A 27,411-nucleotide genomic window follows, 5' to 3' on the forward strand; every position below is an offset into this window, starting at 1 on the left:
CCTCAGTGTGGCAAAATATCTGTGCCTCAATGGCAGGCATAATGGAGTAATGGGTTGTTGAAATGAAATCTCAGGCAGTCAAGATGGAGATGTTCAGTTGTGGTTAAATCCAATTGGCTTTGAAAAGCTCAACACAAATTTGTAAGGCAGCCCACTGACTTTGTTAACTGAAATGTAACAGCATGGCTACATCTCCTCCACATCCCTCCTAGTACATGCTAGGCCAGATCTTAGGGAGTTGTGTCTGTGCTCTGGGCATGCCCACATAGTAGGGATGATTGATCAAGCTCTTAGTTATGCCTCTGTCTATCGAGTCACAGTGCTCTGAATTAAGGAGCTTCCAGGAACACGTGAGGGAAGAATATTCCACTTGGTCCTACTTTTTTTTTTCCATTATTTTTTCCGTTCACGCTGTTTATTAACTGGAATGGCCGATAATGACTTTATCAATGCCCCCACGCTCCTTATCACTGCCCCCTCGATTTCGCCTAGTTAGCCAGATTCATGTCACAAACAGACCTCAGTGTGACATGGGGCCCCCTTCCCCGCATTTCCTGCTTTACCTAAATTTGAAACTCTCTGGCAGGAAGTGACCCATCTTGCAGTCGAGGCGAGCTTGGCCGATCTGCTTCAGCAGGTCCTTCTTGTTGCAGCCATATCCGTTGAAAACACAGCCCCCGAAGAGCAGCTTCCCTCCAGCGTACATCTGTTGACAAACAGGCAGGAAGAAGAAAGAGGAAAAAAAAATGCTTTGCCATAAAAAAAAAATAAAACCAAGCGTGAAAGCTTGGGCCAAATGGCTTCCTTTTCCTGTTTTGCACAGGACTCTTAGATGTTTTCACCCAGTGGTTAGGGCCTCTGAGTGCTGCAAACACACTTTCTGCCTTCAAAGCAGTTAACACCATCAGTGCTGACTGGAATTCAACTTACTTTTGGAATGGAATAGTATGGGACTGTCCTCCACACTGTGAAAGCCCTTTTGCCGGCAATGTTTCTATGAAACCGCTGAACATTAGTGTCAACTAGATGCTACACTGTGCTTTAGGAATAGTGTAGGGTAGATTGATTGAGAGCAGGACTGGCTTTAGGCACCAGCAAAGCAAACACATGCTTGGGGCGGCACAATTCCAGGGGTGGCATTCCGGCCATCCTTTTTTTTTTTTGCTTGGGGCGGCAAAAAACCTAGAGCCTGCCCTGGATGTGAGCATAACATACGTATGGCTGCATGAATTCTGGAGCTATTCAAGGTCGAAGAGCTGGGCAGAGTTTGGTGGTTTCCTTGTCAGAAGTTTTTTGGGAGAAAATATTGATTCTGATTTGTGGTGGGTTTACACTCAATGAGTTTTGTTTGAGCCAACCTCAAATCTCAAAACATTACCTCTTCTTCCTCTGGAACAGCTGTTGTAAGCATCACAGAGGCTGGAGGAGAGGATGGCTGAGCAATTAATAGATGTGTGTATGAGACTAATGTGAAGCTGGTGATGTGAGTGTGTCAATACATGACAACTTTTTTCCATTTGCATGCCTCACTTTACTTATAAATGCTGGCTAGGAATAGAAACAGAAGCATGAACATTCAAGATGGATGCTGTTTATATGATATCAGGTACCTCCTGGGTCCTGTTTTCTTGAGACCTCAAGCCTAATCTTGCAGATCAGAGGATCAAGGAAGCACTAGAGTTTGTGCAAAAATTAAGGGTTATTTACATTTTCTTTTGATCATTTGTTTCAGACTGTATGGATTTATTAACCCCTTCCCCTGGAATTTAAGGCCAAGTGAACCCAAATGCTCAAACTGATACCCACTGGAACCAGCTGTGTTTTTCCTGGGTTGGGATGAAAATGCAGCCAGCTGAAAAATAGTAAGATTTTTTATGAAAACTTTTGCAAAAAATCATCAATTTAACTGGGGAAAAAATCGAAATGTGAATGTTTTCAAGCAGCTCTAGAGCTAGATGAAAAATGGGATGTATTTTTCACAAAAAATATACATGAACATTTCACCCTTTTTAATCAATGACAAGTTAACTCTGAAACATAACTGTTTCACTGCTGACCATTTTAACTGAAACCTCCAGGTAACTGGGGATTGTGGGCAACTTTCTGCAAATCTGGGTTCTAAATTCTTGGGTACAAACCCAAGCTGAACCTCTGAGTCTGCTGAGGTTCATCAGTCTCTACTACAGGGAGTTTTCTGGCCCACTCTGCAGTTTCTTCATGCCACTCCTGTGATGTATATGTATCAAAAAGGGGTGAAATGGGCCTGTGGAGAATTCCCCCAGGAAGGGGGTGACATAGGTAGTCCTAGAGCACCCCGTGCAGCCCCCAGCACAAGGGGCTGGCTGTGGGCAGGAAGGGAGATGTGTCTAGAGTATGGAGTACTTCATTTGTTGTGGAATACAGAACAGCCTAGCGGTGGCTGATGGCAACTACCATCAGTTAGAGCAGCCTTAGGATCCGCTCTAGCTTACATTGGGGGCCAAATCCCTATCCTCAAAGTAGCCTGGAATATCAGAGGTGAAAAGTTATCACAAAGCTACCTTTGCACCCACCTCTTCTGGGCTGAGCCTCCTTCTAGGCACAGCACGGTCCTTCAACTTCCACCTTCTACTTACAGCAGGAAACATTCTGCAGCAGCTTTTGTGTAGTTCAGGATTTGCAATGAATAGATATATACCTGATCCATATGAAATCTTAATATAGCCTTGACAGCCCTAAAAACTCTGTTCCCTAATTGGGGCAGTGCAGAAGGAGAAGCATTACAATTCAATACTATGCATTCTATTTTTTCCATAGTGTCATTTGCATATAAAATCATAAGGGAAAGGGAAGATTTCAAGCCAAGACTTAACGGAGGAGAAGTGATTCAGTGGAACACAACCCAGGGATAACACAAATGAAGGAGCCACTCTGCTCCAGCTGTAGACCACCGTGGGGAGGAGATCTGGAATGAAGATGGCAAAGACAGGTGGAGAAGCGAGATGACAAGTGGATGTGGGGGACAACAGGTGTGGAGACCTGTGGAGTAGAGTGAGTCAGTGGATATGAGATCAGAGTAGCAGGGTGGAGATTGAAGGAGCACAACGATTAGGCAGGGGGAACGGGGTGGGATAGGAAGACGTGAGGTCAGAGCAATAGGATGGAGACAGGGATATATGCAGGGTGTGACAAAAGGAGTGGAGTGAATGGGTGGAGGGCCAGGAAAGGGGAGTAGAAGGATGAGAGATCAGGATGGTGGGGCACAGAATACAGGGAGATATGGAAAGTTCATGGGCAGTTGTCAGTGGTGGTTACTGGATCACACACTTGCTCTATTTGTACATCTGTGTGAGGAAGAAAAGGGTTGTTTCAAAGCTGAAGCTCACCGATTGCCTCACAAGTTAATCTCTCTTCTGGTCAAAATGCCGTGTGTGGGCAGCTGGCCTGAGTTCTGAACGCCAGCAGCTCCCTCTGGCGTTATCCGATTAATCTCTCTGAACTGCAAGGAGCAGCAGCAGAGGGTGTAGAAAGGCACTGAAAGCCCGCGCTGATGTTAGGATTGCTACCAGCACTTTCATATCTTCTCACAAAAGGAAAGCCAGAAGGGCTCCATGTTTAGAAAACCAAAGACATCAGGCATCTAGCTACAGGATCTGGAAAAGGAGCAGGTGTGTCTGAAACCAAGGTGCAATATACCCATTTACTTGAAAAACTTTCAAGCTGAATTGCTGTGTTCCTATCCTGCCTACCCACACTTTACAAGATTGGGTAGATGTTTCCATGTCCATTTGAACAAAGCTAATGTGCCACTCGATGTCTCCTGAGATAGTTATAGATACGTATCCTGATTTCTCCCTTCAGATCTACCCTCTGTTTGAAAGAGGTGGGGAGACATAGGGGGGTTGGGAGTTGAAATATCTTCCTCATTGCAGGGTGGTCTTTCTAAATTGGAATCAGTCTCAATGTGCCCAAGTATTTTGCATCTCTGGCTGCCATATTCATCAACTTCTGGAGCACAGGGGACTAGCAGGCACTGAGGGAATGCAGTAGTGTTGAATGAATTAGCTTATTACCTTGAGACTGGAGCAACTCTGTCTAATTTGGCCTGTCCCCAGTGGCAAGCTACAGACGGGTGAACATGCAGCAGCCTGTCTGCTAAAAGGAGCAAGCCAACCAGAGTGCTTAATGTCCCCAATGTATGATCTACGTTGGCTGCCCATCGGACCCTGCACAATGTTCAAGAGTCTGTTGCTTAGCTTCTAAGCCCCGGAATGGGGAAGGACCATGTTATCCCAGGCTCCATCTCCTTTTCCACTTTTAATTGCAACAACTGTGTTCCACAGGAACGTTACGGATGATATAGTTCAGGTTCACCATCAAAGGAGGCAACAGCAGGGCCTCGTTGTTGGAAGGCTCATAGCAAATTACATCATTTTCACCAGTTATCAGGTTAAGTCCAACTCTTTGCATCTACAGAGCCCGCAGCAAACCTCGGTTAGTTTGGCAGATATTCAATTAACAGCTATGTTGAAGCAGCCCCAACAACAGTCTGGTAGCTTCAACAGGGGATGGAGGATGAGGACTCCTGGATTCTATTCCTAGCTCGTTCCGTGACATTGTGTGTGCTTCTGCCAGAAGGGACTTAGCAGGAAAACAACTAACAGGAAGGTGGTAAAAAAAATAATCAAGATTCCCTAATTAATTTTATATGTTATGGGACAGTTCCTCAGCAGGTGTAAATCTGGGTAGCTCCATGTAAATCAAAGGAGGCAATGAAGCTACAACAATGTACGCTTGCTGAGGATCTGACCCTATCAATCTATTTACTCATAAGCCCCTTTCAGGGAGATATTTAATTTCCCAGCCCACCTGCAGGCAAAGCAACAGTTCAGTAAAATGACTGCAGCTATTAGACATTTAAAAGTCCCTTCCACTTCTGTGGAGACGTCACGATCTGAGGAGGGCTTGTTGGGTCTTTTGGAGCCACACTCTTATTGTCCAGCCAGGACTGCATTCATTACAAGTGTATTGGCTATTCACAAACAAAATGCCAACATACCGTTTGTTCAGGAAGTCTTCAATGTAAGAATTCTTCTAAGTACGGGATAGTCACAATATGATAATCACACTATGGAATTGGTCACCTAAGTTGCACGGGTCTGTTTCTACCCCGACAGACATTTCAAGATGGCCACCTGAGCAGTCCTATAGTGAACATTTATGCAAACACAGTCACACAGGTGTCCGCAGATAAACCCTCTCTACCCCCAAATCTGTACTCAAGGCATTACCTGAGTGCTTTTGCTGTGCACAAACAGGAAAAGAAATGGCTTGCAGGCATGTAGGAGTGTTTGTGGGAAAGGGATGTGCATGATGTGGAATGGAACTTAATTTAGATGTCACCAAATTATTTACAAAAACCTCAGGGCAGTGTTTGTCCAGCTCTGCTCCAACTGATATTTCTTTGCTGTGGGGCTAGGCTGGAGAATTCTTCAAGTGATTAACAAACTATTAAGCTCAGTGCTAATTACACTGGGGGTACAAGCAGTGCTTAATTCATGTCAAGGCTTGCCAGGGCTGAGCCCCAGCACCTCTGGGGTTGGCTGTTCATAGCCCCGGCACCTCTGGGCTCACCTGTTCATAGCCCCGGCACCTCTGGGCTTGCTGTGTCAGTTTTGAAAGTAAAAAAAAAATTGCTTGAGCCTCAGTACCTAATTGCTTGAATCCCGACACCTCTTTCATTACACATTAAGCACTAGGTATAAGGGTCAGGAGGCCTACCCTAAGAAGAATGAAGGAGATGTCAGGCAGTAACAGCATCTCAGGACCAAACTCATTTCTGCAAACGTCATAAAAGACAATTGGGTGGTTCCCATCACACTAGTACCTAGTAGAGCACATGTCTACAAAAGGTGCAAGAGGTTCGGTAAGGTAAAGCGCCATTATCAGTCCATAAGAGTCAGTCTTTCTGTAACTGTCATGGAAGAGGAAGGGGAATCAGGAAGGGTCATTTAGAGCGGAATGGCCAACATCAACTTCATCTATTCAAATACTCCTCGACAAAGAATTCCTCCCTGGGCGAGAGCCTTACAATTTTGCTTTCTACTCCAGCTCTCTGCATTAGCTCAGCTCAGTTATTCAGCAGAGCACATAATACCCACCAATGCAGTGGCTGTTAAGAGGCATTTACACATTTTCGAACAGTGGCATTTGTCCAGGAAGAAATCACAACATGCAGCCCAGCCGAGCAGACCAATTGACCTTTCCTAGACACTCCTCTCCCCTCTCCTGCCACCACCCACACAAGGCTTTTTAAATCCTCCCAAGGGATTTGGTGCATTTCATGGGGTCAGACATGGGCATGTGCAGGATTTGTTTACTGCTGGCAGCAAAGATAAAAAATATTTGTGGGGCAGGGACAAGGGTGTGGGAGCTGGACTTAGTGGCATGATGAGAATTGGTGCAATGTGTTACATGGAGGGGAGATTAAACAGGCATAGCAAGAGCTATTGTACATCTGCCTACTCAAGCACTATTGGAATAATTGGCACTTATTCAGCAGCTGTCATTCCGGGCTATCAAAGCACTTTACAAAATGGCAAATTAATATTATCATGTCCATATTACAGATGGAGAAGCTGAGGCACAGAGAAGTTAAGTGACTTGCCCAAAGGCATACAGTGAATCAGTAGCAAAGCTGCAGTGAGACTCCAGGTTGCCTGATTTTCATGCTGTTTTCTTGGCTTGGCTCAGTTTTTCTATATTTCTGTGTCCCTCGACCATCCCTAGTTTTCTTTTCAAAACTGTAATCCTCCCCCCTCCCTTGTGCTTTAAAGTTACTCATGTCAAACAATGATCAAAACCTTATTTTAATAACTACACTTAAACAAATCTGCCATTAAAATTTCATCCCTTCATCTAGGTCCTTACTTCGGAAAAACTTTAGCAGTAAATTCTTGGTTCCACAAATCAAAGTCCTTTCAAACAAAACTATTTCATGAAGTTCAAATGCTTCTGCAATGACCTCTGTTTTGACCATAACATCTTATGTGCCTGTACATCCAGACTGTATGTTAACAATAAGCTTAAGTGTGTTGCAGAGGTCAGCCAATGGATTCTGGTTGCTAAAAGGAATGAATAACAGCCTTATAACCATTCTAATCCCTGGTCTTGTCTGTCCAATGAGACAAGAGTGTTACACTTCCACAGTCAGAGATTTACAGGGCTGTAAAAGAGCCATTCTAGAACACAGTAGGGCATTCATTAAAAGGCTCTCTTATACAGCCTTATCTGACTTGGTGCCTCTTTCAATGAACCCAAAAAAAAACCTGTGTGAGCCAGGACTCCCAAGAAGGGAACTGTACTTCCATGTAAATAACCCTTCCCAACGCAGTGGAATGTCTAGGCGTTCAATATCACGGTATTTCTTCTGTACAAAACATGGGCCTTTGGCAAGTGGGTTCTAGTCCCAGCTCTGCCACTGACTCAGTGTGCAGTATGGGCAAAGCCCTTAATTCCTTCCTGCCTCCGTTTCCCAAGCTGTTAAATGGAGATGGTGCTTATTTCACAGAGCAGCTTGAAAAGCTGGATTCATTGTAAATTGTGTGATCTTTGGAAAGACGGTGCCATATACCAGCAGAGACTGGGTGAGGACAGGGTTTTGGCCAGATATCAGAGAGGGCTGGTGAAATTATTCATAGTCATCAGATGATTAGGAATCGCCAACATACTGACACTGACTGGCACATTTTTGGAGTAGAACAGCTGAAGAGACTATACTAACAGAAATTCATTGAGTGCTTAAATATTGAAGGCAAATCCTGAAGTCCTTATTTGGTTAAAACTCTCATTGAAGTGAACAAGAGATTTGACCCACAGGGATTATCTAGAATATCTGATGAATACTTATTTATTCAGTGAGGTAGCTGTTACTGTTAGTGTTGAGATGACTGTGTCTATTATTTGTAGAGTGTTTTAATCATAAGTGAGTGCTCATTAGGGTTACTTATTTCACTTTAAACATGTGCTTAAATGTTAGGCTAGATGGGGGCTATATGGGCACAACATTACCACATAGACAGCTTGACCCTGCAACACTAGATGGGAGTTTTGCCATTGACTTCAGTGGGAGCAGAATCAGAGTGAGTATTTCACAATAAAATCCATTAACCAGATGAGACAGGGCCACTTGTGGTCACTAAAAGCCCTTTAGAAACTTTTCATAATATAAGGGTGCCAATCCCAGTGTCCTAGCCCAATTCCAGTGTTGGTAACATTCTGCCACCCTAAACTGCTACTGCAGTTTCATCCAGATATGTTATTCTTCAGTTCCCATCCTAAAGCGTTCAGTAGTCTTGCTGGGCTGTGTAGTCTTGCTCTAATGCACACCACCCCAGAAGTGGCTTCATTTCAGGGAGGGGTAAAGTGAGTCCTGACATAGATTGTACATCACTTTAAGTTTGTGCTCAGACAGCCTAGGACAAAAGCTGCTGGATGAAACTGAATAGCTATTGTATTGGTAAAAACAAAATAAGGAAGACTTCTACAGCTAAACAGGAATGTGACTGGTGACCAAACAGAAAAGTGCCTTCTGTTCTTCAGTTGTAGACACTCTCCTGTCACACATTCACCTTCTGATTTGGTAATGCATATGGATAATGAATGAAGACAAGATGTGCACTGGAGGAACATATACAGCGTGGCCTTGGGTTCCTCTTAGAGGCATTGGATTCAGCCTTCTTCAAATTTTGGGGGAAATTCATGGTGTGGGCCCATCTTTATAAGATAGATTATAAGATATTAGATCTGAATCCACCCAAATGTGGGGAAGTTTGGATCAGGATCCATATCAAAATATTGCAGCTTTGGCCCATCTCAACTTTTTGTAAAGGAACTTCTCTCCTACCTTAAACCACCATCCTTCCTAGAGTTAATGTGATTCATAGCCAACAAACAGATGTTTTAATGAGTCGGTGACTCTTTCTCCTTCAGATCAGGCTGGTACTCAGCCTCATTTACAATGGAGCTCGCTGGCAGGCAGCACTATGTATAATGTAGTCACCCTGAGTACCATAAATCATAGAGACATAGTGTTCTGACTGAGTCACTGAGCCAAAGGTTCAGGGTCCTTCCAAGTGGCAAAACTTCCAGACTTACCAGCACCATTCCCGGAGTGACAGCATGCTTCCGCACAAGCAGAGGTGGCAGGGGAGACTTTTTTCTCATGACACTGTCCATGTCATACCTCAGCAAGCGGTAAGGGTCACACCTGCACTAGAGATGGACAAACACATTCATTCTTTCTAGGTAACAGATGTGTAGCCACGTGGCTTAATGCACTAATGGAATGGGCTAATACTACAGTGATGAGCACAGTATAAAAACTTGAATAGAATAAGATAGGTCTTTGGGAACTCTCGTGGGGGTCTCAGCTAAAAAATAAAGCCCTATTGTTGGTGGTTATTTTAAAATGGAATGTGTTAGAATCACTGAAATTGACGATGGAGAAGAATGTAAGTGATTTTTGTCAATCCCACCAATGAAAAGGTATTGCTCCTTAGCAGTATTTGTGAGGGACATATCCAGTCTAGTTTTAGATGATACAAGTGACATAACAACTAGTTAACAGGGATCACCAAAATATTTTATCTGTGAAGGTTTTGATAGAAATGAGTTGCTGCACTGCATTTGTTGGAGCAGAAGAGGTTGACATCTGTATGTTTTGGGGTTTTCTACTGCTGCACATCACCATAGTATTTGAGCGCCTTCCATATAAAATCAATAGGAACAATCAAAGTCCCGACTGGACTTCCTGGAGTCTCTGGCACTTTTGCCTTTTCAAGGTATGGGGAGGAGTTGGGATTTTGACTTTTTGTGGGGGTCGGGGTTTAGGAGTACAGTGTTATGAAATTACAGTCTAATTACTCTGCCACATTTGTGGCCAGATGCAAGGTTGTTTTGGATCAGGCCCTTGAAGCACTGCAGCAAAAGATATGTCATTTAGATAGCCTTAGCGATACATAAAATGCTCTTTGATTGTATCATTTATTTCTTCTCGCTGACTGTGACACTTTGCCAGATAAGCTAAAGAATGCTGGGAGTTGCAGACTTGACACAGAGTCGTGTATATACAGGACTGTAACCACGTCTAGAACTCAGGCCAGCATTTAATCGTAGGACTGTGTATAAAAACGGTTGGAAATACAATTCTCAAATCTTTACATATATGCTGGCTCTGAGCTCTGACACTGCTATACCATTTCACTGTCACTGTTGAGTGAAACTTGCTTGGTTTTATTATTAATCCAGTCCGGAATGACTTTCACCATAAAGTGTTAACTCAGTAATTAATGTGATACTCTCGTTTGAGTAGAACCTATCTTCTGAATATGTATAATACGGATGTAGCAACATCCTCAATATTTGAACTGGACTGGAGACAGTGATGTAGTTTGAATCTCTCTCTTTAAGGGCTGTTTTTCTTATAATTGCCATATAATTGCATATGCAGCTGGTTCTGAGACATCAATAGTGAGATTAAGATAATTGCACTTGCAGTTGTTTCTACTAGAACAGCAGCACATCCTGGTGGCTAGTTTGCAAAATGTGGGTGCAGTCATTATTAAGCTTCATCTTTTAATGGTAGCAATCAGAATGACATCTTGTGTTGGTTAGACATCTCTTCTGCCTGGTCTATGCATGTTATCACACCAGTGACATTCTGCAGCTCAGTGGTAAGCAAAAAGCCTCATATTTATCATTTCAAGGGGAAATAGTTAAGTAGTTTAGGGACAAATTTTATAACTTAACAGTGACTTAATGAACGTGGAGTCTGAACTCCCCCACACATCGCTAGTAATGGTTCCTCTGTGCCCGAGGTCAAAGTTGGAGCAAATTAGTGGACAGCATGAGAAAACTTGAACTGCTGCTGCTGTGTGTTGTAGCTGCTCCACAAAGAGTTCTACCATCTCAGATTCATAGATTCCAAGGCCAGAAGGGGCCACTGTGACCACCTCGTCTGACCTCCTGCATAACACAGGCCATAGATCTTCCCCAAAATAATCCCCAAGACTGTCAGTCTAATACTGTCACTCACTCTCCGATGAAGTGAGCTGTAGCTCATGAAAGCTTATGCTCAAATAAATTTGTTAGTCTCTAAGGTGCCACAAGTCCTCCTTTTCTTTTTGCGGATACAGACTAACGTGGCTGCTACTCTGAAATCTAAATGTTATGTTTCTTGAAAAGCACGAGGCAGTCCCCCTTTGCTTTGGGTTGCCTATGTGCATTTCCTGTCCTCCGATCCTTCACCCCAACCGCAATTTACCTGAACACAAGGGGATGGGCGGCCATGCTGTTTTTCCGTGTAAAGGCTTTGTAACATCCATTCCAAGAAGGGAGAATAGGAAGGGTTTTGGGATGACAAGACAAAGATCACCAGGATCTGATCGGACTTTCTGGGGGCTGAAATAAACTTGTCAAACTCCAAGTCGGTAACAAATGGAATTTTCACGACGCACTTGCAACCCAGGCCAGTGTCCTGTTTGGAGAGCAGCCTTCGGAGCACAATTGGGCAGTCAGCAATAGATGATGCCCAGGTACTGGCAGAGTGTGTCTCTGCAGCTGAAATGGTTTTAACTCTGCAAGGCATATAAAGTTCAGTTTAGATACATACATACCAGAAGTACATAATATACAGTAGATATTTATGTAATTTACTGTAATCCAAGAAAGTAGTTAAATACAGGTCACTTTGTCACCATGATTTCAGGCAGAGGCTCCAATATGCCTAAGACATGGAAATCTGACCCTTTAAAAAGTTGAGTTGGCTTGCATGTAAAATAGAGAGAGGCTTAAAAAACCCCACCAAAAAACCCATTCAATTGAACCTCCCAAATTTTGCAGAAGGCTTTGAACCTGCATCCAGACCCTGATTTTGCAACTTGGGGCTGTCTCAACTTAAACAGCATCATATTCCCTAACATCAAAGGAATGTGTCTCTTTGAGAGGCAGAAGTGCAAAACTTCTCTCCCACTAACAGTTGTGTTCCGTCAGGAATGTGTGACCGTGGGGAAGAATCCTCCAACAGATGGAGACAAACCTTTGGAAACTAATACTAGGGAATCAGGTCAGATTGAGCTGGTTCACAAAGGCTTGATCCTACACTCTTTGAAGTCAGTGGTGAAGCTCCCATTGATTCTACTAATGCAGGATCAGAGCCTATACCAGCACTCTTTTGATGTAGAACCTAAGCTTTATCTTACAGGAATATTCAATTTCTAGGGCTTGTGGTGGTGCAGATATTCTGACCCATCAAACAAACTGGGCAACTGTTAAATGTTCTCTCTAGGATGTGATCATAAAACTCTCTTCAGTCTTCCTGTGTATAGAGATTTATGGGGATTTCATCCACTGAGGAATAAATGTACTATGCGCTTAGGAATTCTAGCGGAAACTGCAGCAGGAACAGTGGAGCAGGTTGAAAAAGAAGGCAAGATGGTGCCATTACATTATGTAAAGGGCCAGCTCCTCAGGTAGTGTATGTCAGCAGAGTTCCATTGAACCCATTAGAGCTATGCTGATGAACACCAACTAAGGATTTGGCTCAAAGAATCCAGTTTAATCCTGCCTGCTGCCTGCTTACCTCATTCGCCACACAACCATTTCCTCTATGATCAAAATAAACTGTGAACCCAAAATTTCAGTGACACTGTGTCCTCTACCCAATCAGGAAGAGTGCAGGCATCTCCAAGCAAACCTTGGTGCAGGCTTTGGTTGGGTCACGGTATCCAAGTGACTGGAAGGTTTCCTTTGATCCAAGGGTCTGCGAGAAGGCTTGGGAGGAATCCTTTGGTCAATCAGTCTGCTAGGAGGTTTTTGAGGCCTTTTCATTTCTGAAGCTATTGGAGCATGTTCGTTCACTCTTTTAGCCCAGGCTTGAGATGACAATTCCTTCCTTTTAAATTTGACATACTTTGCTCCTTCTAGAATTGGATATTCTATAGGAATCATACCTGCCAAATAAAAAACAACATTTAAGGATGTGCTTGTTAGAGAATTTTCTTTAGCTCAAGTTGAAGGGGATGGTTTGGGCTTTTGGTTTGAAAGGCCCCAAGAGTTTTACCCCTGCAGAAATTCATACAACCAGAGTGACTGTTTAGCTGTTGACCTATGAAATCTAAACAGCTCTGGAAGCACTATGCCTGCACTCCCCTCTTTCTGACAGGTTGTGCATGATTGGCCTTGGTCTGGCTGCACATATTGGATGCTCTTAAGTCACTTTTTAAAATTAGTGCATCTTGTTCACTCACTTGAGTTCCATGATAGTTTGATGAAGCAAAAATGGAATATGTTCACTTAAGACCGGAAGAGAACTTGAACAAGGTTCCTAAAGGTGAATGGGACACTGGGTAACTTGTTGATTCATGTACCTTCCCAAGTGTATGTAGGTATTCTGGAGTTACTCAGTCTACCTCTAACTTGTATGGCTTTATTCAAATTTTCTATTAGGTCTTCTAATTCACCCCCTTCAAATCTGCTGTTCAACATATCCATTGATATTTCAGTATTAAATGACTTCAAATATTTTAATCAAAGTAACTTCAGCTCTAGTGCTGGGTGAAATTTTCTTGATGAAAAAAATCATTCTTTGAAAAATTCAGTGTCAGTCGAATGTATTCATGAATTCTGGTCAGATAGGGATAATAGTTTTGGCTCCAAAAAAGAAAAGATGTTCAAAAAATCAAAACATTTTGATATGTTACATTTTGAAAATGTAACTTTTAGTTTTGAAACAATATTTTGTTTAGAAATTTAACAGATTAAAAAAAAGGATAAAAACCACCCAAAAACAAAACCAAAGAACTGGGGGCGGGAGGGGGAATCATTTCAGGTCAAACAAAACATTTCATTTGACCCAAAACAAGATTTTTTCAGGTTTTTGTTTCAGCAAAAACCTCCAAAACATTTCCATTTGGGGTCAATCCAAGTTGATTTTTTTTGGTTCAGACACTAAACCAGAAATCAATTATTTCTCTGCTCTATTCAGTACCCACATCGTTCTTTCCCTTCAACTCATTCCTTTGAGCCCATCTCTTCCAGAAAGCCTTTCTGCAATTCTCTCTCCCAGCCTCTCCAGTACTTTGACCTTACATCATCATCCTTGCATTAATATGTGTCGGAGCTAAACTGTAAGTCCCTTGGTGGAGACAACAGAACTTATTATACATATGTACAGGAGTAATCACTTTGTTGGCACTCAGCAAAAAATATGATACCTGAAGCTATCAAAATGGCATTTATAAATTGTTTCATCGTCTTCTGAAATCGCTTCTTAATCTCTTCCAAGGCTCTCTCCAGTTGTTCCTTCTCCTCTCCGTCACATGCCTTTGCACGTATCTTTAAAGAGTGAAAGGAGAAACCCAACCATTGTTAGTTAAGATTAGAATCATGTTTCCAGCACTTCAAACTTTGAATGACATTATGATTGAGGGGAGGCTGGTGCAGTCCTGTTAGAGACCTGTTTCGCTGATAACAGTCTTACTTCCTAGTCCAAGGTCCTGTGTTCAAGTCTCACAGAAAGAGTGGATCTTTTACCCACTTAACTGGTAGCCCATCCCAGAATGAGGATGACTAGGTGATGATTTCACTTTCCCTCATCTTCTCGTTTAATCCCTGTCCTCTGTTGATAATAGTTTGGTATTAGGTAGCAGAAATATGGTATCGGAGCTAAATCACCTAATCACATCCCTCCTGTGTTGTTCCTCTTTCCTTTCCTATCCAATGGAAACGTGACATCAAAAATAAGTTAGCCAAATAATCAACCTCCCTCTTTTCTCCAATGCCTTTGCATCTTGAAACCCTATGGATGGAAATGCCTTAAAATTCTCACAGCTCTTTAGAATTTATAACTAAATTTTTGATTCAGTTTTATTTTAGGGCCACGAATAGCTAGAGAAAAATGCAGTTTGAAAGGCCACTCTCTCCTGCAGATTAGTTGAGAATGGTAGAAGGACCTTTATGCACACAAGTGCAGACAGATAGGGAGGTTGTAGAATCTACATCACTAGAGGTTTTTAAGAACAGGTTAGATAAACACCTGTCAGGGATGGTCTAGATAATACTTAGTCCTGCCTCAGTGGAGGGGGCTGGACTAGATGACTTATTGAGGTCCCTTCCAGTCCTACATTTCTATGTTTCTATGAAATGAAAAGGACAAATCCAGCATCCAGGTTTCAATGTTGAGCAAATGGTGTCATGAGGATGTGAAGGCTCCTCCTGGCTACTGCTGTTCTCAATCTCAGAGGTGAGGAGGCCCTGGTTTTATCACTTCACACCTGACTGTATCTCATACTCACTGCTTTGAGGAAGGAGTCTTGAAAGTCTGGGGATTTCTGTAGTCTTCCTGTCTGAGCCTCTCCAGGCTTCTACTACTGTTTCCTACATGGGAAGGAAACTGAAGTCTACAGAGCTTGGTGTTACATGTGCATCCTCTGGGTACACAGTAAGAGGGATGAGCTGTACCTGACGCTGGGTGCTTTGGGGAAGGAGCCCTTAGCAGCTAGGATTTCCATAATTTACCCATATGAAAACTTTCTGGTTGTTTCCATGTGAAGGAGGGAAAGAGTGGTCTCTGGGTCTAGTGGGAAGAGAGTTTGGTTTATTGTTGGATTTTATTAATTAATATATATTGGTTAAGACACATAAAGATGTAGGTCTGATATTGTTACTTATTACTGTTTTGCATAAAAGAGTTTATTTAGAACAATAAACCAAAAACTCTTAAAAAAATAGAGGCACTATGCATACAGCATAAATGTGTATATACTTTCTTTCCTACCGAGTATTAAGCACTACAGTGAGAGGTGAAATAGAAAAATTTGACAGAGTTGGATACAGAGAAAAGGAAAGTGATGTACAAAACTGAAAGAGTGATTTTGTTTTAAATGGAAATTTAAATGGAGTAAAAGATGGAGGTAAATATTCCTACAGGCTGATTATTGTATTTATTTGTAGTGAGAGATGTCTTAAAGGAGGTAATTATAGAAATGGAAAGCGGAATAGAAATGTGTCCATTTTAAACAAAGTAAACTGAAGTTTTCAGGTGAACTTTAGAGAGGATTTAACTCAGACAGAGGGCATTGAAATTACCCTACAGTGCTGTACAAAGTGAGAATGACCACTAACTATGTAAAAGAAGAGACCAAGTCCATAGAGAATCAAATAAGTGGAGGGATTATTTTTGAGAGAGAGCTGGACAAATGTAAGAGTGGGATTGTATGACAGCATCACTTGTGATGGTGGAGGGCAGGGCTTGGCAGCCATGAGGGTCCCTTCTGGTTCATGTGGGATGTTCCTAAAATTTCCTGCTTCAAGCCTTCAGCCAGTCACCTGCAGAGATCAGGAATGGATCTTGCCCTCCTGCCACCCCAGCCCCCACCCCCGCAATGTGTTCTGGGGTTTTTGTCTCCTTCCTACAAAGCATCAGAGATGGTCACAGCTGGAGATGAGACCTTGGACAGGATGGGCCAGTGCTCTGAGGTGGCACCGTGCATTCTCTCTCTCTCTCATGCTTCACTGGCTTATTCTTGCTCACATGCTCAGGGTCTAATGATTGTCATATATGTGTTTGGGAACGGATTTCCCCCCCCCCCCCAGGTCAGATTGGCAGTGACATTGGGGTTTTTTTTGCCTTCCCCTGCAGTGTGTGGATGTTGCTTGCTTGCCAGGATCCTTTGGGTACATCTCACGTAAACAATTTGCTGCCATTGAGGGGCCTCAGGCATTGGTGCACCTGTCCTTCCTGTTCTCTGCCTATGACACATAATAGTCTAGTCTTCTGTGGGCTGTAATACTTTGAACTAATTTCAGTTGTTGGGTTTAGTGAGCGGGTGCTGGGTGATGTTGGTGGCCTGTGATATACAGGAGGTCAGACTAGATGATCTGGTGGTCCCTTCTGGCCTTAAATTCTATGACCTTCTACAGCATAACAGTTCCATATTGACTCAGCACTGACCTCTGAAGAATGTTTCCTACTGAATGCAAACTCCCCTTGACAATAGTGAGAATAGATTTTTAAATATTTCATAGAAATTTATATATTTCAGTGAAACTTGCATTTTCAAACATGGAGAGCAAGAACATTTTGAAAGCTATCCAGAATGTCTAGCATCTACATATATGTGATTTAAATTGGCCAGATCCCTAATTAGTGTAAACTGAAGTCACTGGAGCAACACTAATTTACACCTGAAGATCTGGCCCATTCTCAGATACTAGAAAAATGAAGTTAGCATTCCACACCAAATCTAGAGTTCTTAAAGGACACTACAATCAGGCCCAAAATTTAGATAAGCTTTTACAAATCTATCACCACTAAAAAATGCTTCCAAGATTTTACCCTCTCTTAATTCAATGGTAACATTCATTTTCCCATCAAATAGACATTCCCCTGCAGTCCTGCCTTTTCAGCACTGAAAACCTGAAAATGAAGTTGACCATATCACTGAGAGGAAATGTCACTGAGAGGGAAATGCAAAAAGTAAAGAAAAGATTTTAAAAGGAAATGGGATTTCAAACATTCTTTCATCTTAAATTGGCAAAAAGGTTAGCAGCAAGTAAAGACATGTATTTATTTGCCACACACTGTTTGGTTTTGAAGTTGACAGATTTCCTCTCTGTATGATGAATAAACCTTTTATTTTATTTTATCTGTCTTCTAAAAGTGAAAACAATAAAAACAAAAATGCCAGCTGGGAGGATGATGAATTCTAAGTATAAAGTCTGGCCCAATTAATACCAAATGGTGGAGAAATATGTCACTCAGGCACGCTATGAAGGCAGCCTCTGGGCTAATAAAGCATTTTAATTGAAAGATTGTCTTTCTATAAAAGTGCATCCACAATATAAATATTTAGGGAAGGACCTGGGAATGATTCTTAAAAGAGAGGTTTGTCTTTAAGGCAGGTTTCAATGTAGTTCCTAGGGGTTACTTTTCAAAGGTCAATAGGAGCCTTGGGAAGCAATTTAAAAACATCCAGTCTTAAAACAGGGGGATGTATTGTTTATCTACTTTCCTTAAATGTAATGTTTGCTTTTGCTGATAAGTCAAAACCTGAGGTAAAAGCATTTGCAAGCAAAACAGCACTATACCGCAATGCCTGCGGCGCAGGGGGCAATTCACTCCAGTACAGAGGTCCCATGTAAGGTTTATTCCTGCTGACTACCTACTTATGTACCATAAAAGCCCCATTCAGCCAGACCCTTAACACAGGATTTCAAGTGCATAAGGATTGGCACTAGCCCCCTTGTCCTGGAGTAAATGTCACCACTAGTGCATAGGAAGGGTGGGTGAAGCATAACCCACGGTTTAGCTACACTCCTCAGATCAGGAAACTAGGCTGGAAATTGAAAGAAAACCACCCTTTCACATGAATTCTAGCATTTCTGGTTGCAAGTCAGTGGGAAATATTGCTGATTATTCTTAATATTTGTATTATAGTAATATCCACAGTGCAATAAGTACCTTCCATACCATCCCTGCCTGAAGAGCTCACAGTCTAAGAGTTACAAATGTAAAGAATGTCTCTGATAACACCCCGTAGTTTAGAAATAGGTCATTCATGCCTCACTATGGGCCTGATCCTGCATTTTTTGCACATCTAAGGCCAGATCTTCAGCTCCCTCCTGCAGTCCCTCCCTCTGCTCCTTTGCACTGCTTCAGCAGCACACTGTAATCAGAAAGCCAGGGTAAGGAGAAGCCATGGGTGGAACAGAACTGGTACAATGATTCTACACTCATCCTCTTCTCAATCCCTATGTAGAAGGCAGCAAGGTCAGGGAAAGATGATGCAAGTGGTGCAAGAACAACCCGGGCGGGGCTCTGTTGTAGTTGACCACAACTTGGTGTGGCCATGAGGGATCAGATACCAGGTCAGTCACTGGATTGGGGGCACCGAGGTAGCAAAAAGTTATCTTTGCCCCTTTCTCAGTTGCACTAGGTGCAGCACCAGTACAGTTTGACGGTTCATTGAGCATTTGGGATATATAAGAAATGCAGGATCAGGCTCGATACTGAATAGTTTCTGCTTCTGGTCCACTTCAAAAATCAAGAAATGCAAAGTCACATGCAAAACAATAGTTCAAAATATTAACTGAACTTATCTAAAACTAGAGTAGATACCATTAAAACCTCAACATTTGCCTCTCTAGTCCCCTGCAATCATTATGGTCCTGATTTAGTTGGGGATTGGTCCTGCTTTGAGCAGGCGGTTGGACTAGATGACCTCCTGAGGTCCCTTCCAACCCTGATATTCTATGATTCTATGGTACCTTCCTATTCTTAGAAGAGGAGATAGCTCCTTAGTAATTGCACTGTGTCCCATGGTGACATGCACCTTTGTAAAGCCTGAGAGAGGGAGAGATGAACAAACACTGAGGGTTTTAATGAGTTCCACTGTAGAAAACAAGTTTTATGTTTTGTTCAAGTTTAGGATCTGTCCTTATTTTATCACTCTAGTAAATAGGCTTGACTAAGTCAATGAAAATAGCAATATTTCAGCCATATTTCACATACTATGGTTAGCTAATGGATTTAAAACTAGTTAGCAATTAGTGGGGAACCCATCAGCCATCCTCCTGGATGTAATTCATGTATACATTACTGCTGCTTACCCATTTTTCAGCTTTGGGTGTGTGTGCACATGAAGCTCTTGACAAAGACATATTGATGGTCTCATTCAAACAGGAAAAAGAAAGAGTAATGGAATCTTGACCAAGTACCTTCAGTTTTAGCTGTTCATTTATCTGAAGAAGATAATGGACAGGGTAAATTATGCCTTCATTTTTGCTGCCACTATTTTCCAACTACATGCTTCTCCAGGAGATTTGTATCCATCTTGTCACCCGACAGCTTCCCAGGTCTGTGAAAAACCTCTAACACATTTTTCCAGGGTTTATGCCTCCTTGGAGCAAAACTGAGTTCATTTGTTAATCTGGGGCAGGTTTCTATATTGAAAACATGCAGAAATTCAAATGATTTTGATGGGAAAATCTCTCTTCTGTCAAAACTGTGACTAAAAGGAAATACAGGGGGTTCTGAAAATGAAATGATGTATGAGAAACTCCTCAAAGATAAATTCTGTGAATTTGTCACAGCCCCACAGGGTTGTGATTTCCGACTTGTATGGTTGCTTCATTCAGACCAAAAGTTGAGGGTGCTCAAAACAACATCTCACAGGATTTGGGCTTTAGTCTGCAGTATTCCAGGAGAACACCCTCAAACAGAAACAATTAGCATCCTGGGGTAATTAATTCTTGGGAGATAGCCTAGCGTCAGCTATATTTTCTTCAGTGAGCACAAACCAGTGAAGCTTCTGGTTCACAAATCTTCAGTCCATTCAACCTGTCCTATCTGAGTTAGCGTTAAACAATTCAGCTGAGATTTTTAGAGCCACCTAAGTGATTTAGATGCCAAACTTCCATAAACAGTAATCAGGATTAGGCACCTATATCTCTTAAGAGACTTTGAAAATTTCAGCCTTCATTTAAGAAGGTCTCCTCAATCTGGTGGCACACAGCTTCTTTTTGAGCTAATAATGCTGCAGACCCATCTTTTTCAAGAAGCTATAGCTGGAAACTGAGATGACAAGTTACATCTTTCCAAGGCCATATTATTGCAGATTTGATACATTAGAAATAATCTGCAGATTAAGACTGGGTGCAAAAGTAGTATCAGAGGGAATAAGCAGAAATAAAATACAATCCATCTACCACCATCACATCGAACAGAAGAACTCAGACAGGATTGAAAGTGTTCCTGGTGCAAAACCACACTACACGGACAGCTATTCTGAAGTCTGGGAATGTTCATAATTTTTGACTCTATTAGGTCTGTGAATATTGGCACTTAGCAAGAGTTCAGTTTTGTACCTGAAATTCTAAAGACTGAAAAGTCTGGGTCTTTGAAGCCCAACTCCACTTGTGAGTCAAATATCCATCTCTGTCCCTGACTGCTCCTCCTTCAAGATCCATCATCAATGCAAGTGAACAGCTGGGCAGGACAGACGGGGAAATACTAGTTAGACTTTGTGTTGATTGGCTGGAATGATCATAATAAACATCCAACACTCAGGGGAGAATTCTCAACTAAGATCTTTACACTCTTACGGAGAATCTCATAAACCCAGTGCAACCCTGGGCACTACTACTTGAACAGCTTTGCTCTGTTCTGCTCCCCTTCCCTTTCATACACATTGCTCAGCTCTCTGATGACCTTTTCTACCTCAGCTATGGCATGCACTGTAACCATCAGTTACACCCACTGGGATTAAACTCTTACATGCACCATTAATAAGCACCAATACCATTCTGTGCAAAGACTAAGGGTCAGGAGAATTAATTATCTTTCTTCCAGAAAGAATGATGGGGATGATAAGCATAAACAGTAAGTAATAGGTCAGGGTGAGATTCTATCACAGGTATTTTTAGTAAAAGTCAGGGGCAGGTTGCAAGCAATAAATAAAAAATTGCACAGAAGCCCATGGCCTGTCCCTGACTTTCACTAAAAATACCCTGTGGGTAGAAACAGAGCACTCCCAGGGCTTGCAGCTGCTCCAGCTCCACCGTTGCTCCTGCGGCAGGGCTGACCGCTGCTGCTTCAGCCCCAGATGAAGCAATCCCCACTGGTCTGCAGGCTGGGGACTGCTGCTCTGGCAGCCCAGGACTGATCGCTGCCACTGTTCTGGCAGCGGCTGTTCGGTGGCCCCGGCGCTGACCACCGGCCAGCTGTTTAGTGATCCCAGGCTGACCACCGGCCAGCTATTCGGCGTGACTTCCATGGCAGAATCCTATCCTTAGTTATAGGAGACTCTTTTTTATAGTATATTCAGTTATTATTAATGAGAAGGAACCATTTGATTGGAGTGGAGACCTCTGGGTTGTGTTCCTTTGTTCATCATCAATTAGCTATGTGACCTCAGGCAAATCTTTTAACTTCTCTGTGCCTTCAGTCTACCCATCTGTAAAATAGAGATGATAATGACTACCTCACAGGGTTCAGAGGCTTGCTTAGGTAATATTTGTAAAGTATGCTGGTGTCCTTAGATGGAAAAGCACTCCAGGAGCCTAGAATCTTAGGCACAACACAAATGGAAGCAATACAGAATTACCAAGAACCCAGTCTTGCAAACACTTGAGCACATGAGTAAATTTATGCATGAGTTGTCAATGGGATTGTTGCGCTCATGCATAAGGTTATTTGGGTGCCTAAGTGTTTGCAGGCTTGAGGCCTAAACTGACAAGAACACAACAAAAACCACCTACTAATTCATTAAAATAGCCTTGCACACCTCTTCTTGAACGGATATGGCAACATTGCCTAATGAATGTCCAAAGGAGAAGATGGGGAAAGGCCTACAAGGGCCTTGAAAGTAAAGACAAGCAGCATCTGTTTGATACAATAGAAAAGGGGGTCTGGATCCAAGTCTGGGGCTGCTAGGTGCTATTGTAATACAAATAAATAGACAATAATAAAGAATGAAAAACCATAATCCAAGAGCACTGGCAAGTCCTCATACCTTAGAAATTAAATGTTACAGTTTAGAAAGATTTCTCCCCCTTGCCCGATTGACACCATCCCTCTGGATGATTTAAAACCCCTAGGGTTGCAACGTACCATATCTGTGTTCTGATAGGGTTGCACCTGTAATAGAAAGTCATTGCATGCACTAGGTATCAGTAGGCTTTATGTAATGCACGGGTTATAATGTTAGCTGCAAATATTTTAAGCTCTCTCACAAAATGTGCTCTTCTGTTTTAGAGCTATGGTTATTGTTTCTTTCAGTCTGTTTTTGATACATGCCAATGTATCATGTACTGCTCTGTCCACTGTTTCCACCACCATCTACACCAGTGCAATAAGCCACCATTTCCGATTGTTGGGGACTCAGTCAATAATTTATATTAGATCCCCGGCCTGATTTTCAGAGGTGTTGAATTCCCACATTTCCCAGGATTCAATGGGAGCTGTTCAACAGCTCTGGAAAACGGGCATCAGTACTTTACCCATCCCCCCCACCCATGTATTATCTACACTATAGAAGTAGGTTAAAATCCACTCACCTAGCTTTGAAGGAATAATGCACACATGCCTGGTAGTCAGCTATAAAAGAGGCCAGAAGAGCTAGACTTGGAGCATTATTAAAGAGAAGGGTGATTGTTTTTCCCACACAGCACACAGGGAACTGGCAAGCAGCAATATTTCCTGTTGGGTAACTTATACATACTGTCAAGTACTGTCAACACTTACATATACATTTTCAGAGTAGCAGCCATGTTAGTCTGTATCCGTAAAAAGAAAAGGAGTACTTGTGGCACCTTAGAGATTAGCAAATTTATTAGAGCATAAGCTTTCGTGAGCTACAGCTCACTTCATCGGTATGCATCCGATGAAGTGAGCTGTAGCTCATGAAAGCTTATGCTCTAATAAATGTATTAGTCTCTAAGGTGCCACAAGTACTCCTTTTCTTTTTACTTACATATAAGAGACCTTCTGGGATGCTCTGTCCAACTGTGTCTTGCCACATTATAAGATGCACCAACTCCAGTTCTTGCATTTGGACTTCACAGTGCCCAAGACATTTTTGGCCTCCCAAAATGTTTGTTTTGTTCCCTTCCTCCCCCACCATCACACTAACCCCATTTCCTGAAACTCACAGTACCTAACAGTACCCTGGCAGAAGCATAAGTTCTGTACCACAGAATAGCCTCTAAGGGAATACCTTTGTCCTACATGTCTGGAACCAGCTCCATTCACATGGCCACTAGAACCAGAATTTGACAATATTCAGGGCACAGTACAAGATCTATGATTTTTGGCTATGTCATAAATATAAAGGGAAGGGTAACCAGCTTTTTGTATACAGTGCTATAAAATCCCTCCTGGCCAGAGGCAACATCCTGTTACCTGTAAAGGGTTAAGAAGCTCAGCTAACCTGGCTGGCACCTGACCCAAAGGACCAATAAGGGGACAAGATACTTTCCAATCTTGGGTGGGGGTGGGGGAGAAGGCTTTTGTTTTGTGCTTTTTAAGTGGTTGTTCTCTCTTGGGATTGGGAGAGGCCAGACAGAAATCCATCTTCTCCAACCCATCCTAATCCAAGTCTCCAATATTGCAACCAGTATAGGTAAACCAGGCAAGGTGGATTAGTTTATCTTTTGTTTTATGTGAATTTCCCCTGGGTTAAGAAGGAGGTTTATTCCTGTTTTCTCTAACTTTAAGGTTTTGCCCAGAGGGGGATCCTCTGTGTTTTACATCTGAATACCTTGTAAAGTATTTTCCATCCTGATTTTACAGAAATGATTTTTACTTTTCTTTTTTTTAATAAAACCCTTCTTTTAAGAACCTGACTGATTTTTCCATTGTTCCAAGATCCAAGGGTTTGGGTCTTTGTTGATTTTGTAACCAATTGGTTAGGATATTATTCTCAAGCCTCCCCAGGAAAGGGGGTGTGTAGGGTTTGGGGGGATATTTTGGGGGGAAGACGTCTCCAAGTGGTCTCTTTCTCTGTTCTTTGTTTAAAACGCTTGGTGGTGGCAGCACACTGTTCAAGGACAAGGCAAAGTTTGTACCTCGGGGAAGTTTTTAACCTAAACTGGTAAGAATAAGCTTAGGGGGTCTTTCATGCGGGTCCCCACATCTGTTCCCTAGAGTTCAGAGTGGGGTAGGAACCCTGACAGGCTATACATTTGATCAAACTTTTGTAATATTAAGGAACTAGGGAATTTTCTTAGCAAGCAAGGCATTTGTTAAAATGTCTTTTGTAATTGACAGCTTTACTGATGAACAGCACCAATATAGATTACTAAAATAAATAATAAGTGTGGTGTCTGTAGTTAGGAAGCTGTAATGCCTTTTCTCATGTACTTCAAATTTCTAAGGACTGTGTTTATGTGTAGAGACAGTAGCCTCATGGTTGAGGAAGATGAGAGCTAGATGAAGATCTTTGGTCAAAACTATTTTTCGACAAAAAATTTGACTATGTGAAAATTTTTGCAGAGTGTCTGCTTCCTTGAAAATGGTTGATTTTTCATCAGAAAACAAAACACCTGAAAATTTCCAGTCAAAAATCTACATGTTTTTGGCCTTGAACGTTTTTGGGTGTTCAGCGGTGTGTTTGCCAAAAAATGTAGGGGGGGTTAAGCTTTTCAAAAAAGTCAAAATTTTGAAATGACCATTTTGACAAGAATGATTTTTTAAAAATGTTAATGAAAATTGTGTATGTATTTTAAAAAAATCATTTTCCAACCAGTTCTGCTGCAGACTATCACAAAGAGGGTGACATACACACATACACCATGGAAACTTTACTTTAGTTCTTTCTTGATGCTTTTCTGATGCTAAAATAAGTCACTCAGCCTGAAAGGTAATTGGGTGGGTATTTGTGTGTAGAAAAACTTAAGAGCAATTCCTCCATCTAGAAATAACTATCAGCTACAAAGTTACTATTATGCTACCATTATATAGCATAATATTATATAGCATTATATAATATTATATTATATAGCATCTTGGCATAGAGGCAAACATCCGATCCTGGCAGCAAATACTTCCAAAGTTCCTTTTCATCCTCAGTATTGATGATATGTGCATTTTGCTAAACTATTAGAGATTAGGTTGAATTACAGACAGCTGAATAAAGATTGTCTGACTGAGCACAGGGTCTGTCTCTCGCTTGAGCGCTAGTTCTTTAAGGGCTTAATTCACTGACATCATCACAACCAACACTGCAGCAATTGATTCTATTAACCAAAGTGAGGAGCTAGAAACAGAATAAAAAAAGGAAGAATGTCGCCAAATGAGCCCTTTGTGTTTTATATTGGAAAACATTTATATTAGAAAGGTATTAGAAAGCAGAGACTGGATAAAACATGATGAATGAATTCATTTAAACTAGAGAAATTATATGAATTTTTTGAATAGGTGCTTTAAATTCTTAATTCCCAGTTCAGTCAAAAGGTCAAATTGAACATGAGCTCTTGTGAAACAACCACAAATTGAACTGCAATGGAGTTCCTTTGGAGAAACATAATGGGCAGAAATTGCCTGAGAGATGGAGGGAAGGATTCAATAGTAGTTCAGACTGCACCCTTGTCCCCCCCTTGCCTTTTAACAGTCTGTGAACCTCCTGAAGGACTGGAACTGAAAGTTTAATTTATGAAAATTAAATTATGCTGGGAAAGATGCTGCATGTCTCCCCACTATCCCCAACAATTTCAGCATCTTTTGGGGGATGGATGGGGTTATTAATTATGAATGATAGCTGAATGCCAGCATTTTCAGCTATGGTAGGCAAAGGGGTTTTCAGTGAAAATCACTGGCCTACAATTAGCATTGGGAAAACTTGCTTGGGTAGCACAAAAAATGGATCCAAAACTTGGTGTGTTCTTTGAACCTGAACTGGAATTATCTGGGGATTCAAAACAGCCTGGTTACATTTCTAAATGTACTAAAGTGCATGCTTAGATTGTTAGCGCTTTTGGGCAGGGACCATCTTTTTGTTCTGTGTTTGTACAGCACCTAGCACAAACTGGTCCTGCTCCATGCCTGGGGCTCCCAGGTGCTACTACCGTATGAATAATAATAACTTCCATGTCTTTGAACTTCCTGATCATAATTAGGACCAGAAGCAAAAGGGACAAAATCTAATTTAATCTATTCCATCTATCTAACCTAAATGTTTACACCACCCTAATCATCCCGGCAGCTGATCACTAACAGTGGTTGCACTTTCTACCAGTTTGAGAGAGTCTACCAGTTATAATAGAAATCTCTCTCCAGCCAGTAAAATCTTTCAAATGAATAGAAAGTGTGTGTTTCAAATGAATTTTAAGTGTGACCATTGTAAATGACGCAAAAGAGGCTTTTCTTATGGTCTTTCCAGCCCAGGAAAAAGCCCTAGAAATCACCTGCTCCCATGAGATTCACATCACAGTTTGGCAGGCCAATGATATCTATTATATTAGGATGCCTTAGGTGAGGTTTGGCTGAGTAATCTGAGCTTCTTAGTGCTTGGTAAACCAAACCTTTGAGTCTTCTGGCGTTCACCCATCCCTAGCAATGGTTCATGTAAGGACCAGATGGGTGACAGGGGTTGGATCACCTTTTCTGTTCATTCCCTCTGAAGCACCTGGCATTGGCCACTGTCGGAAGACAGGCTACTGGGATAGATGGATCATTGGTCTGACCTAGTATAGTCATCCTTATGTTCACATGGCAAAAGCAAATGACCTTCTCCATTCCCACTGACGTCAATCAGAGTGAGATTAGGTCCTAAACATGGGACTTCATCCAGCAGTCAGGCGAGAACCAAAGCAAATACTATACAATGCTTTTATAGACAATGCTTCCACTTTTTGTTTCAATGTGGCTTGAGCACA

General features: G+C 41.9%; 1 protein-coding gene across 1 annotated transcript in view; it reads right to left on the bottom strand.

Annotated features, from left to right (window-relative positions):
- C7H3orf20 (chromosome 7 C3orf20 homolog) overlaps positions 1-27,411 on the bottom strand; it is a 47,173-nt gene that overhangs the window by 13,819 nt on the left and 5,943 nt on the right. Inside the window, exons 6-15 of the mRNA XM_043519664.1 lie at positions 23,095-23,247; positions 20,905-21,025; positions 19,648-19,779; positions 14,253-14,373; positions 12,734-12,989; positions 11,303-11,615; positions 10,201-10,297; positions 10,125-10,126; positions 9,136-9,252; positions 564-706 (exon numbers count right to left, since the gene is read on the bottom strand). Of these exons, the coding sequence (XP_043375599.1) occupies positions 564-706; positions 9,136-9,252; positions 10,125-10,126; positions 10,201-10,297; positions 11,303-11,615; positions 12,734-12,989; positions 14,253-14,373; positions 19,648-19,779; positions 20,905-21,025; positions 23,095-23,247 (1,455 nt within the window). The remainder of the gene's footprint in view (positions 1-563; positions 707-9,135; positions 9,253-10,124; positions 10,127-10,200; positions 10,298-11,302; positions 11,616-12,733; positions 12,990-14,252; positions 14,374-19,647; positions 19,780-20,904; positions 21,026-23,094; positions 23,248-27,411) is intronic.

The sequence above is a fragment of the Dermochelys coriacea genome, chromosome 7, assembly GCF_009764565.3.
Source record: "Dermochelys coriacea isolate rDerCor1 chromosome 7, rDerCor1.pri.v4, whole genome shotgun sequence".
NCBI classification, from domain to species: Eukaryota; Metazoa; Chordata; order Testudines; family Dermochelyidae; genus Dermochelys; species Dermochelys coriacea.